At 39.8% G+C, this 14,801-nt stretch overlaps 1 protein-coding gene across 3 annotated transcripts in view; it reads right to left on the bottom strand.

The window, feature by feature from the left end:
* Positions 1 to 3,064: 3,064 nt before the first annotated feature.
* Positions 3,065 to 14,801, bottom strand: part of mrtfab (myocardin related transcription factor Ab) — a 36,053-nt gene continuing 24,316 nt past the window's right edge. For 2 of the 3 annotated variants that reach the window (XM_065242430.1, XM_065242433.2), the window contains 15 exons: positions 13,026 to 13,081; positions 12,824 to 12,899; positions 11,914 to 12,060; positions 10,361 to 10,521; positions 9,328 to 9,444; positions 8,984 to 9,231; positions 7,287 to 7,458; positions 6,846 to 7,205; positions 5,755 to 6,708; positions 5,466 to 5,669; positions 5,281 to 5,379; positions 5,056 to 5,197; positions 4,848 to 4,924; positions 4,704 to 4,764; positions 3,065 to 4,577 (listed from right to left, as the gene is read on the bottom strand). In XM_065242430.1, coding sequence (XP_065098502.1) covers positions 4,024 to 4,577; positions 4,704 to 4,764; positions 4,848 to 4,924; positions 5,056 to 5,197; positions 5,281 to 5,379; positions 5,466 to 5,669; positions 5,755 to 6,708; positions 6,846 to 7,205; positions 7,287 to 7,458; positions 8,984 to 9,231; positions 9,328 to 9,444; positions 10,361 to 10,521; positions 11,914 to 12,060; positions 12,824 to 12,899; positions 13,026 to 13,081 — 3,428 coding nt within the window. In that variant the 3' untranslated portion in view covers positions 3,065 to 4,023. The remainder of the gene's footprint in view (positions 4,578 to 4,703; positions 4,765 to 4,847; positions 4,925 to 5,055; positions 5,198 to 5,280; positions 5,380 to 5,465; positions 5,670 to 5,754; positions 6,709 to 6,845; positions 7,206 to 7,286; positions 7,459 to 8,983; positions 9,232 to 9,327; positions 9,445 to 10,360; positions 10,522 to 11,913; positions 12,061 to 12,823; positions 12,900 to 13,025; positions 13,082 to 14,801) is intronic. The other variant, XM_065242432.1, reaches the window with a different exon arrangement.

The following is a 14,801-nucleotide window of genomic DNA, read 5'->3' as shown; positions in this document are numbered from 1 at the left end:
GATCAATGTTTTGCCCGACTGGGAAACCAGAATGTGATGTCACATTTTGTGCTGACAGGTCTGCTGACAGGTCTGACAACATCAGACAATTGCACCATGTTTTAACTGCTCGTAAATTCGGGGCTATAAGTTTAAGTTTTCAAATCATACTACTTTGCGGTGGCGTTTATGCGCGTTCGACTCGTAAATACGATATATCCAAATCGAATTTGCACGCATACACGTTCGTTGGCATAAAATGATGCACAAAAAGAACCATGGGAAAATACGTAGTATACAACATAGGACATACCTAATCAGGACATTGGAAGTAAAAATTAACTAAATTCTTTAAAACAAGCTATGCAATGGCAGAATCAGCTTAAGTAAATGAAGTTCTCACAGACCTGCCAGCCAGGCAAGCACTAGCGTTTCACACTTGCATCAGCAGTGTTACAAAAATTTTTACTTCAGAAACAAACAATGTATCGAAACTACAAGCTCTGCTTCAATACAGTATACTCTCGTAATATAAACTGACTGGAATGAAACGTCAAGCTTTCTGTGTTAACTAACCGTCTGCAGTAACATTGGTACGAAAGCTACAGATAGATTTGAAACAGTGTGTGCATTACATATTTTTAAAATATCTGTAGTTTCCAAAATGTATGTACTTACAAGTGATTTCTGTTTTTCAGTACTGAGTGCTTTTCTTCAACCATGATAGTCAACTGGACTCATCTGCTTTTCATACATTTCGTATTTAAAATGTCGCATTGGATACTTTCTGTGATCCTGTACACTAATTGTATTGAATATTTATACAGATGTTCACAAAATTATTTAGAAACATTTAAAGAATAACCCTTATAAAGCTTATTAATTGTTACGTTGTTGTACGTTTCTGATGATGTTAACTAGTTGAACAAGCTAGGGCTCCTAACAACGATTGGAAAAGATGACTACAGAAACGTAAATCGGAAAATCTATTAGTCCTTTTTTATACAAAACTTGAAGAAATGCCTGAAATAATAAATTAACATCAGAAAGATTTTGACAGTGTTTCTTAACATTTGGATTTTTACTTCGTTCTTACCATATAATACATTTTAGTGTCTCTTTTCAAAATAAAGGTACTTAAACTGTGACACCTACTTATGATTCTCACAGCCTTATTGTGTTATTCTTTATTTTATAAAAACTATAACATTCTATGAAAATCAGCAGTGTGATTTTTGAATTTGTGAAGGTAATTTGGGCTGTGGGTCTCTCTCGTCCTCTTTGGCCTATAATAAAAGCCCAGAATGCAGTAAAAACTCAAATTTCAAGTCCTAAAATTAGCTTTTTTTGAGAAACTGAAGGGCAGTGTGATGTAACAAAAATTTATTAAATAAAACATTTATTTTTTCCCATATAACAATCTAAATCGCCATGGTTTATGTGTAGCTTTCTGGTGTCCATGACAGCCTGATTGACTTGAAGGCAGTGATATTGCATTTATTACTCATATGGGTAATATACTATTGCCGCAATAGTTAGCCTGTCTGGAACCGAGCTGACTTAAACCACTATAATGTATGACACTTGCATTACATGCGAACGGCCCCTACGCTAATAGAACTCTGTTTTTGTCTCCCTGTCTCGTCCTCAACCCCGAGGACAATGAGACAAACAGACCCAGTACCTGTTGCGGTGAAGGTCATTGCACCACTGATCTACTGGCTGTCCTTCAACGTGATGCCCAGCCGATGCACGACCAACGACCACCGGCTGAACCAGTTTAATCCGCTTACCCGCTTCCTATCCCTACCGTGTCTATATAAATAAATATATATTAAAGGAATAGTCTACTCATTTTCAATATTAAAATATGTTATTACCTTAACTAAGAACTGTTGAATCATCCCTCTATCATCTGTGTGTGTGCACGTAAGCGCTGGAGCGCGCTGCGACGCTACGATAGCATTTAGCTTAGCCCCATTCATTCAATGCTGCCATTTAGAGATAAAGTTAGAAGTGACCAAACACATCAACGTTTTTCCTATTTAAGACGAGTAGTTATACGAGCAAGTTTGGTGGTACAAAATAAAACGTAGCGCTTTTCTAAGCGGATTTAAAAGAGGAACTATATTTTATGGCGTAATAGCACTTTTGGGAGTACTTCGACTCGCCTGAAAAGTCCGCTCCCCTTCTCACTCTCATAATGGGAGAGGGAGGGTGTTACTGCGCAAAGTCGAAGTACTCCCAAAAGTGCTATTACGCCATAAAATATAGTTCCTCTTTTAAATCCGCTTAGAAAAGCGCTATGTTTTATTTTGTACCACCAAACTTGCTCGTATAACTACTCGTCTTGAATAGGAAAAACGTTGATGTGTTTGGTCACTTCTAACTTTATCTCTAAATGGCAGCATTGAATGAATGGGGCTAAGCTAAATGCTATCGTAGCGTCGCAGCGCGCTCCAGCGCTTACGTGCACACACACAGATGATAGAGGGATGATTCAACAGTTCTTAGTTAAGGTAATAACATATTTTAATATTGAAAATGAGTAGACTATTCCTTTAATTTCTCCCTAGGGTTTTTGTCCTTCTAGGAGTTTTTCCCACCGGGTTTTCGCCTAGGGGTTTTTTTCGTCCCAGGGAGAGTCAGCCAACTTTGGCTTAACTTAGCACTTTACTGTATATGTTACATTATTAATACGCTCGCTTGTACGGTTTAACCTTAGCCGCTATATTCTACTTCTTATATTATCTATTGATTTTCTGTGTTCTCCTCTACATCTACTCATGTAAAGCTGCTTTGCAACAATTAACAATTGTGAAAAGCGCTATATAAATAAAATTGAATTAAATTATTATATTAAACTCAGCTGTATGTGGTTAACATGTATGATTTCGTTACCAGACAAATGAAGCAAATACTGAGGCAATTTAAAGTTTTAACTATAATAAATAAATTGTATCATTTTAATATTACAGAGAAATACAGTAATACTCCTGTTTGCTCAGATTGGCCTTTGTACAGAATGTAATTATTTATGAATGTACCGTCCAATGAATGTAAAAAACCAAACAAACTCCACAGAGCATTTTTTTTTTTTTTTATTTTGTTGTCTTTTTTAAAAAATAAGTTCCAAATACTCCTGAAACCTAAACCCCAGCACTGACCTCCACCACATAATCGCTACAATCATAGGGGCTAAACAAAGGTTTCAGAAATATCATGAACCTAAAGTACAGCAATGCATAGAGATCTGGTGAACGCCACCAAACCTGGTTCCCTGCAGAGCCCACTGCATTGGGTTGTTTCATTAAACCAGAGCACCAGTCGGATCGGCTTAAGTGCAAAGTCGGTAAAACTAACATGCCGAAGGGTACAACAGCTTAAAACGTTTACAGTGGAGATATAAGGAGGGGTCTGATCTCATATACTGCCCCCCACTCTTTGTTCATTTGAGCAAATGTGATTGTATGAAGCTGTGGGGATGAGGGAGAGGTCAAAGAGGAAATACATATAACTGCAATGTAACCTCATATAAGATTTCAGCTGTCATAGCTTACCTGAAACAGGTAGTAAACAAAATACTATGTATGCAGGGTTATTCACCTCTTCCAGTGAAAATTGTTCAAACTGGTGTGCTTACAGTTATACTATCAAAAGGATTGTGTATGTACATGCAGATCAGTGGTCTAATATTCTAGACCAACAAACGGATTTCAAGGAGATAAAATGGTCAGGGTGGCTTCTTTTGTGGAATTCCTGGAGAGATGGGAAGCTGGTGGCGAGGTCCAGATTGGTCTCACTGTTGGCAAAGGCGACAAGGCCATGTGATGTGGGTAAATGAAAGCTTAATATTCAGTGCTTAAGAGGACCTACATTATCAGACGCAGGAACCATTACAATACCATCCGGCAATCTAGTGGAATATGATGAAAAATAAAGCTTAAGAAACAGCATGTGCGTCTGGAGTGTTTTGTGTACGGGTTATACACAGTAACGTTGAAGGTGCCAAATTGTGTGTCAATAAGCAATTAAGATCAAAAGCTACAAACAGGAGTCCCAGTGGAGCTGCAGGTCCGAGCTGTCCAAAAAGTCAGCGGAGAACACACTGGGTGGGGTGTTTGAACTCAGAGGAGCTAGGACCATACCCCCACCACCACTGTTACAATTACTGCCCCCTCCTCCCAAGGGTATGTCCAGCCAATCCATGCCATCGAGGGTGGGGTCTTCAAAGTCCAGGCTGGTTGTGTGGTGCGAGAAGCTCAGGTCGCTGGTGTCCATTGGAGATTGGGAGTGGTCCAGAATACTGGAAGTGCTCAGCATTTGGTTGTGGAGATCATCGATCAAAGTCAACGGGCCGTCTGGCTCCACTACGAGAAGAGGATTCCCTGTGGTGCTCTCTAGGAAATCCTCAAGGCGTCCGGTTGCGGAGCAAGGCCTGGCCTGTGTGTCCGGGAGCTGCTGGGAATGGGTGGGGTCGGGGTGATGTGCTGGCTGCGAATGGTGTAGTGGAGAAGGAGGTGGGGAGGGAGTGGGTGGGCTGTTATGAAGGTCTGACAGGGAGGGGTCTTGACTGGCTTTAAATCCGGATGAAATTTCTGGTTCAAAAAATAACAGTGATGTGAGACAAACTATAACCATTATCATTTATTTTATTTTTAAGATGTATCTTAACACCAGGTGTAAATGCAGCCTAAGATTCCCAAAAGAAATTTTTTTTTTACCTCCACTCTTGATCAGGATTTCAAACAGGTCATCTATTTGGTGGTTGTTGGAGATGTTCTCCTGTAAACAGAGCAAAATGCCAACATTACTAAAAACCAGACGGTGCGAGCAGATAAAAAGAGAAAGCAGAGAAGAAGCTTTACTTTGACACGCTGAGGATTTGGCTTTGGGGAGGAAGGGGTGAACAAAGTGTGGCGATCAAAGGTTGGGCAAACCTCCTAATAGAGGAGATGATGGGTAGAGGGAAAATAGTAGTTAGTAATTTTTTCCAAGGAAAAGAGGGAGAAAATTATGATAATGGTACAAAGTTTTGATTGATGAGACTCATCATGTTGATCTAATAGCATTATACCTTAAATGGAGGAGGTGAGGCAGGTTTGCTCAGTGTGTTCGATTCTTCGCTGAAGAATGGCTCAAAGCTGGGTGGAGCAGATACTGGCTGGCTGGACTCCTGAACAGCTGTGGTCTCCAGGTGAAGCCCCACTTTCTGAACCTGAGGGTGACAGAGCAATGTTCAATTGATCCACTCCAGACTTTGTCAAATCTCATGTGCACATCCATATTTTATGCACATACTTTTGTGACGGGCTCTCTGACAGCTTGTGATTGGTTGGCAGAACTGGCGACATTAGTAGATGATTGGCTGGGGAGCTTGGTAGGAGAAGACTGTAATCTCTAAAACATAAAAAAATACAATACTTATATTAAAGCCATATTTGCAAACAAAATCATATTAAAAACCTAAGGAATGCTTAAGGCACCTGTAGAGTAATGCGACCATTTGATTTGCTCTGAGGAGATTTTACGGTCAAGCTGTCCACACCGTTACTGGTGAGAGCAATCAGATAGCGGTTGCCATTGCTGTCGGTGACCAAAGTGGGTGTGGTGTGAGCCTTCAGAAGATCTAGTGGGAAAGATGTGGTGATCTGAGTACCAGACTGCTGGTTGACGAACACTTGTGAAACCTGTAAAGGAAATTTAGGTGAAAACACAGGAATAATTACAATGGCAAATATCATAATCATTAGAAGAAAGGAAAGTATTGCTTACCTGTGGTGTCTGTAACTGTTGCTGTGGTTGATTTTGTGACTTCGGCTGCTGCTTCTGACTGGCTTGTTGCTGCTTTTGCTGGCTCTGCTGGATGATGAGCTGCTGCAACTTTTGTTGTTGTTGCTGCTGCTGCTGCAGTAACGTTGTTGTCTTCTGCTGCTGCTGTAACTCAGTCTTGTGCTGTTGCAGCAGCTGCGTCTTTTGCTGTTTCTGTAACTGTGTCTTCTGCTGCTGCTGTTGTTGTTGCAGTAACACCATTTTCTGCTGCTGAAGATGTAACTGTGTTTTCTGTTGCTGCTGCAACAACTGTAACTTTTGCTGCTGTTGCTGCAGTACCCGTGTCTTTCCTTGCTCTTGCTGCAGTTTCTGTGGGTCCGTTTGCATTTGCTGTTTTTGCAATAACTGCGTTTTCTGTTGCTGTATGTTTGGTAGGTCCACCAGCACTTGCTGCTGCTGCTGCTGCAGTTGTTGTTGTTGCTGCTGCTGTAGCTGTAACCGATGAATCTGTTGCAACTTGAGAAGTGTCTGCTGTGAACAAGGTGTTTGCAACTTCTTCTGAGACTGGACCTGCTCTTGCAGGTCTTCTGATGTGTCCATTTCCTCCTTGACCTCTTCCTTCACTTTCACTTCCACTCCATTGGGAAGGGAAGACATTTCAGCATTAACCGCGTTGTTTACAGCCTCTGCGGCTGCTCCGCGCTTACCCTGCTCTAACTGGGAACGGAGCGTCTCCACCAGCCTCTGCTTCTGCCTGAGCATCCGTGTCAACTCCTCTATCTGCTTGTCCTTCTCCTGAAGCATCAGATCTTTGTCTAGAGATAATGCTGGTTCCTGAGGCAATGGACCAGAGCGAGAAAGGCAGCAAGACTGCATCTGCCCAAGAGACTCCTCTTTAACTGGAGACGGATGCTCTGGAGAGGGGTGCAGAGTAAGCTGGGTGAGGGGTGAGCTGACCTGTTAAGAAAGAGGGACAAGTTATGTGAATATACAGCGGCAGGTCTGACAGACAAACACCTGGCTTGTCGTTTTATAGTACGGTATTTAGATTTTATTTAGAATAGTCTTAAATGTACACATCCCTACAGGCTTACCATTTCTCCAAACACATCCCCATTGCAGCTGGCCTCATCCGGGCTCAATCCAGCCAGGGAGCGGTCAGAGGGGGTGGGAGAGACAGGAGGGGAGGAGCTAGTGCTGCTGAAGCGCATAATCTGAGGCGGAGTTGTGGAGTGGACCTTTGTAGTGGTTGCTACAGGAAAGGCAGACAGTTTAACATCTTTCGCTTGACCGGATGACTGAACCGAGACTTGATGCGACTGAGCCAGCCCAGTTTTTAAAGCCGCCGCTGCGTTGTTCTTCTCCTGGTAGTTTTTCAGTCGTTCGATGAGATCGTTTTTAGTGCCTGATACTGTCAAACCTCTCAATTTGAGCTCTTGTTTAAGTTCGGCAACCTGTGACAAAGATGAACAAACAATCAGTACAGCTTCTACAGATGTATATGCTGTAGAATGAGTGAATGAATTGTCACCCACTTTGAATTCATCCAGGTTTGCGGGCAAAGTGCTGGGCTTGGCTCCATCCACTGTGGGCTGGCTCTGGCGATTAGACCCATTCTGATTGGATGAGACTGTGGAACAGGTGGAAACAGTCTGGGATGGGGAGGGGCCGGGATTGGTGGACGGTAGCGGCTTATCAGTTGGGAGTCTGGAAAAGTACAGATAAACATGGATAAAATACAGATCTGGAAAAATTAAGATACCACTCCAGGTTTGCCTTTAAATCAGCATTTTTTCACGTATGACAGCCTCAATGTCGGCTGAATGTCTGCTGAATATAAATCCCTTACATTACCTTAGAATGAGACATTTGAAAGGGATAGTTCGGCCAAAAACGATATTAAACCCATGATTTACTCACCCCCAAGCTGTCCGAGTTGCATATGTCCATCGTTTTTCAGACAAACACATTTTCGGGTATTTTAGAAAATGTTTTAGATCTTTTATTTGATTAAATGTAATGTTACGGGATCCACCCATAGTCCACGACCTTCAAGTCCAAAAAAAGTGCGTCCATCCTTCACAAATTAAATCCAAACGGCTCCAGGATGATAAACAAAGGTCTTCTGAGGGTAATCCGCGCGGTGTTGTTGTAGAAATGTCCATATTTAAAACTTCATTAACAAAAATAACTACCTTCCGGTAGCGCCGCCATCTTAGACTCCTCTGTATTCAGGAGAGAGTATTAGCGTAGTGTATGCACTTTTCTTAGTGACGTATGACAAATTCGGAGCGCAGGGGCACAGAGCAGCAGCAGAGTAGCCTCCGTAGGCTGCGTAAGCTCTCATCCTGAATGTGGACGCGACTAAGATGGCGGCGCTACCGGAAGGTATTTATTTTCGTTAATAAAGTTTTAAATATGGATATTTCTACAACAACACCGCACGGATTACCCTCAGAAGACCTTTGTTTATCATCCTGGAGGCGTTTGGATTTAATTTGTGAAGGATGGACGCACTTTTTTTGGACTTGAAGGTCGTGGACTATGGGTGGACCCCGTAACATTACATTTAATCAACTGAAAGATCTAAAACATTTTCTAAAATATCCTAAAATGTGTTTGTCTGAAAAACGATGGACATATGCAACTCGGACAGCTTGGGGGTGAGTAAATCATGGGTTTAATATCATTTTTGGCCGAACTATCCCTTTAACTCCATGAACTTACATGGAAGTCACCATTTTGTGTCATGTTTCTACAGTAACTCTAAATGGACAAACTGCTCTACAGAGCACATTTCATCCCTATGTTGCCTCAGATGACGACATGTTTGTCCTGTGGCAGCTACCGTAGCTTTCTTATGCTTGTCCTGAATGTGAGGGGTGATTGGTGGACTGGACTGAGCTGTTGGCTGCAGTTCACAATCTCACCACTAGATGCAACTAAAATCTACAGACTGCACCTTTACCATATTTTGTTGTTTAAAAATGAATATGAACTTGTTTTCTTTTTAGCATTCAAGGTCTGGAAATATTGCAAAATTTTTTTTACTTTGACCAGTTTGTACAGTTTTCATTTTCTTCAAATAAAACTGTATTTTGTAAAATGTTTTGGGAGAAATATTGTCAGTAAAGTTACAAAAATTATAATATTACAGAAACATGTAGCTGTAAAAAGTTACAATACAATACATAATTACACAACATTGGATATCCTGTGTGGTTGCACTTACTTGGGTGGAGCCGGTAAGATGGTATGGTAGTTGTAGTGCTGTTGTTGCTGGTTAATGATCTGAAGCTGAAGAAAGAGCTGCTGCTGATGGAGGATCTTGGCATACGAGGAGTCCAGCTGAGGCGGCGGCTCGCGCTCATTCTTCTGGTCGGGAGGGATGTATTGGTGATATTTGAGTTTCTTCACTTTGGGCTTGTTATCTTTGGCTTTCTTGGGCCGCTGTGAAGCCCGATCTGTGCTGGACTTGGACTGTTGATAAAGGTAACAATTAGGGTAGGTGGAAACCAAGTTCACTCAAATTGGTTCTCATTTAGCACTCCAATTGTTGAAAGGATATTCATTTACCCTTGTCTGTCCTGTAGGTGGGCGAGCACAGTTTGTCATAGTAGTTTCATTAGCTGGATTCTGTGAAGAAGAGGAGTCGGATGCACCAAATACAGGAGGTGGGGCATGAGTGAGGAACTGAAGAAAATTCAATGGTTAAATACAGGTTATTTGGTACTTGATCATAAAAAGCAGCTTTATATAAAGCTAGCGCAAAGGCTGACATCCCGTATGGAGCACCACAAACACCAGCAAGCAAAATGATACAAACTGTGCCACGTGGCCAATAAAACTGAGGAAATTAAATTGTTGTTGCGTTTTTTATAATTTAATTTGGGATGTCATGGACACATCATATATTTAAAGGATTAGTCCATTTTCTAAAAAAAAAAAAATCCAGATAATTTACTCACCACCATGTCATCCAAAATGTTGATGCTTTCTTTGTTCAGTTGAGAAGAAATTATGTTTTTTTTTTTTTTTTTTTGAGGAAAACATTCCAGGATTTTTCTCATTTTAATGGACTTTAATGGACCCCAACACTTAACACCTAACTCAACACTTAACAATTTTTTTCAAAGGACTCTAAACGATACCAAACGAGGCATAAGGGTCTTATCTAGCGAACCGATTGTTATTTTTGATAAGAAAAATGTAAAATATGCACTTTTAAACCACAGCTTCTCATCTATCTCCGGCTATTTAAAACAAAGTTGTGGTTTAAAAGTGCATTATTTCATTCGCTAGATAAGACCCTTATGCCTCGTTTGGGAACATTTAGAGTCCTTTGAAACACTGTTGAAAAAAACTGTTAAGTGTTGGGGTCCATTAAAGTCCAATAAAATGAGAAAAATCCTGGAATATTTTCTCAAAAAACATAATTTCTTCTTGGCTGAACAAAGAAAGACATCAACATTTTGGATGACGTGGTGGTGAGTAAATTATCTGGATTTATTTTAAGAAAATGGACTAATCCTTTAAGAGCTGAGCAGTGCTGCCCTCTAGTGTATGTAGAGCATAAATGCAATACTGTATAAGTGATCAAAGATAGTACCTGAGTGGGTGAGAGGTCTCCATTCATATTCAGCATATCAGAGGGGGAGTGTTGAGGGCCAAGGCTCAGCGGTGAATCCTGACCACCCAGTGGATCCGGAGACAGAGCATCACTACTGTCCTCATCCAATGAGGAGCTCTCACCCTTCGGAGACTCGGTACCTGTGAAAAAGAATAAATATCTGTCTAAACTGTGCGTGGATATGGTCAGACATTACATTAGGACTGAAACTTAAAACAGTTAAACAAATGATTAATAATTAATTAACTTCTCTTTTTAAACCAACAGCGCTAACCAATTTGTTCTGCATTCTTAGGCTTTCTTTACAATACATACAAACTCTATTAATTCAACTTCTAGGTGTATATATATATATATATATATAGGTTTCCCGGACAGGCCTTATTCTAGTCCCAGACTAAAAAGCATGTTTGAGCTACCTTGTACTGACATATATCAGTGCCATTGTTTTGTTTCAAAATGCACACCATGAATGTTTTTGTAAGGTTTGTTTGTGAAAACTACTTCCTGTCCTAATATCAGGGTTCCCACACCTTAGATAACTTCAAATTCAAGGACCTTTCAAGGACTTTCCAGGTCCAATACCCTTAAATTCAAGGACTAAATGTGGGGACACATTTCCAGTGAGAGCAACGTTACATCGTGTTACCTTTTAAGATACATTCTTACAGTTCCCTTTTGAGGGAACTTGTGCTGCGTCACTGCGGTGACATTTTAGGGACGCTTTCAGGGGTAAGTATGTCTGAATATGTATATCAAATTCAACCAATGGTGAGGCTTAACGACAAAGACAGGGTGACGCGGGAGCCAGGAAGTATATCACTATCTAAAATATTGCCAAAGATGCCGTTACAGGGAGGCAGGAAGTATGACAAGGGAAACGCAGCATCTCGTTCCCTTCTCAGGGAACAACAGTTACATATGTAACCAGAGACGGTTTTTATGTGTCAAACACAACTATGCAAAAAAGCATTTTGGTATGAATCAACATTCGCATACAGAAGATATAAGCATTTAAAGCAAACAGTTTAGCATGTGTGCTTAAAAAGTCTAGAATTTTTATGATATTATCCTACACTAAACAGGAAATAATTTGAATTCTTTTCCAGAAAACTTCTTGCATAAAATAGATTCAAGCACTTTCAATGACCTCTCTCTATGTATGTATATTTTCAAAAACTTCACAGGGCCTTGAATTTTTTCCCCAGATTCACAAACTTTCAAGGATTTCAAGGACCCGTGGGAACCCTGAAATATTAATAAGGCCAAGTGCTGGATTAATCTAAACCATGTCCGGGAAACCACCTCGTACTAAGCGCTATATAAATAAAATTGAATTGAATTGAAAAAACTATGTTTTACACTGGATTATAAAGAATAAGATTTAGATCAGATTTTTAAACCTTACTGCACTTTGTGGTTTTGCATTTAAAGACAGGCAATGTGACAATGACGTGTCAAGTGGCACACGCAAGCTATCGCTGACTTTGCACAAAATAAGTGCTGTTTTTGAAAGTTGGGTAGAGTCTAACCAATGAGCGTGTGCACTGGGAGGATGTTCTTGTGAATGAGCTCGATGGGACCAGGGCGATGGGAGATCTTATCATTGAGGTCGTCAGCCAGACGAGCTCTCTTCAGCTTAAGTTGCTTGGCCTGCAGCGAGGGCTCGGCTGAAGTCTCTGTGGGTAAACATTAATAGATTAAATGCTTCCTCTGTTAATAACACCTAAATTCCCTGCTGATAGTCTAATGATAAGTTAGATGATTTTGCACGGCGCTTAATGTGATCGACGATTTCTGCTTTTACAGAAATGACGCATTTATGAAGTATGTTAATATGTCAAGGGGTAGTTACTCATAACTTCTTAGTTTTCTCATAACAATTTGTCAGCTTCATACATACAGCCAAACGTGACATTTTGTAAAAAAAAAAATGTGCGATTGATGTTAAAAAATAAACTTTACTCCTATCCCAGCTTAAAATGCAGAGCCATAGATTTCTCCAAAAAATGTAAACACAATGACTCTGGTGCTATCCAAACACTGCTCTGTGTGTTTAAAGAAACAAACCATTCAACCAACGTCTGAAGTTTGGAACAGAACTGTGTATTTGTCTAAAATTATTGTACATTTTTCTGTATGGTGAGTCTAGTGACACAGAAATATTTAAAAACCTAGCTGAAGTCTTTCTTTGTGATTTACTGTTTTCTACATAAAATCATCATTTATAATCTAAAGAAAATTCTGTAAAAATATAACCCTGATATCTTCACTGACTGAATAAGACTACGCCAAAGATTAAAATCAATGTGAAGTCAATGACTGAATTCAAACTTTGATGCTTTGATTCGATTATGAGACGTTAGATTATGAGCCTGGATTTCACACACACAGTCACAAATCACACACTTCCTCTGTAAGGTGCTTTGATGTGAGACTCACCTTCTAGTATGTGCATCCTCACCAGTTCTGACCTCTCTGGCCGACTCCTAATCTTCCTCTTCAGATAATCCTCCGTCTGCAACAGTAAAAGAGAAAGAACGTTCAAACAAAGAGGATTATTTTCTCGTCATTAAAGATTTAATTGATAAAAAATCAGATATGAATAAGAAATCATGGTAATTTTGTGTATGACATCACTTACGCGTGCTCTCTCCAGACTTCTCCTCTGTTCGTGGAAAGCAGCTGGACTCTTCAGCGCTGCGTACAGAAACAGAAAGTAAGATTACTTCGCTTATAGACGTGCATTTTGGTGTTCCTGTAACTTAGTTGGTAGACCATTGAATAAGCAGCACAAAGGTCATGGGGTTGATTTCCAAGAAACACGCTTGACCAAAATGTATACATTGAAATGCACTGGTTTGAATATAACTGACTGCCAAATGCATAAACGTAAATGTGGTAATTTAATTTCATAGGCATGTGCACTTGCTCATGCATTAAAATAAAACACATTTTGAAGTAGAATGAAAATATGTGCTTTCATGATTGATAATTATTTTTATTACTTACTAGCATACTTTCCAGTGAACCTATTTGAAATGTAGGAACTATTTCGGTAGTGTTAAAAATTTATTAAAGGTCATACTGTGAAAATGAAGAACCTCCCTTTTTGTATTTGTGCTTATTTGTGTGCTGACGGCAGGTATGAATCAATCTAAATGGTAAAACTAATACTTCAGACGTAAAATTCTGGTCCTGGATAAACATTTTTGTGTCTTTTAATCAAAGAAACCCCAAATTATCCTTAACTCAAACTCCAAACATTTTTACCCCTCAGATCAGTGTGAAATAATAGTTTGAGGAGAATTTTTAAAACTCAATCCTAAATCTAACATACACCCTAATATCCCAATCTTGCAATCTGAATGGTTAATGAAAATGTTGATCCAGAATCACATACTTCTTGGTAAAATCACTCCACGTGTGGCTCAACCAAATCAAAAATGTATTTATCATCACTTACAAACCAGACTGGTTAATGTGTGTAGAAAGCTATGCTGAAAAACATTGGAGTTAGTCTAGTTGTTTCCTGGTCTTGTCGATTTATGCATCTTAAACTGGACATTGTTTGACCTGTACATCATCTTGCTTAGAGGATACTTTTTTTTTACATTACTCATACATTGGTCAGAAAAACCTACAACCTACAAATTCCTGATGTATTTTATGCATACAGATTACAGAACAGAAAAAACACATATAGTGTTGATAATATATACATTACATGTATGCATCTGGCAGACATATCCAAATCGACTAATTGTGCATTACAAAGTATACCAGTATGTATGTTCCCTGGGTTTGAACCCATGATCTATTTGTGTGCTGCTAATGCAGCGCCTGCTATACAGGAACACAATATGAATACAGGTTACATGCAACAAGAATGATTGTGATCTAAGAGCTGTGATTAGGTAACACATGATGAAATTTCTGAAGCCACAGGGCAGGGCTGGTCATGATGATCTGCCTGATGTTTGGGTGAGAGAGACGATAATAAATCAAGACCTTAAATCTTACACGATCAAGGATTGTGGGATATCTATGCTATGCTTAGTTGGAGAAAGCCAGACTGTGCTAATGAACTGGAATACACTGAGATACTGTAAACGGGATAGTGATTTATACGGTGTATGAAGATTTGCACCTGGATCTCTGTAAATAGCACACTAAGTGCTATAAAGGGAAATCATAATGTGTTCCCGGAAACTGACCCCTGACCTGTTCTTAACCTTCTTGTCTCTGCCTATATGTTAAAGCAATAAGCCAGGAGGGCTGATGGTACAGTGATTCTTAGACATACTGTGCAGCACATATTTATTCATAATTACCAGAAGAAACAATTATCCTAACAGTTGGCAAGCAGCACAGTAACTTGGTGCATTAATACATGCGGTCAGAAAAATTGGTTTTATAA

The sequence above is a fragment of the Paramisgurnus dabryanus genome, chromosome 1, assembly GCF_030506205.2.
Source record: "Paramisgurnus dabryanus chromosome 1, PD_genome_1.1, whole genome shotgun sequence".
NCBI classification, from domain to species: Eukaryota; Metazoa; Chordata; class Actinopteri; order Cypriniformes; family Cobitidae; genus Paramisgurnus; species Paramisgurnus dabryanus.
Note: the sequence above shows the minus strand (reverse complement) of the source record. Positions and strands in the feature narration are given on the sequence as shown.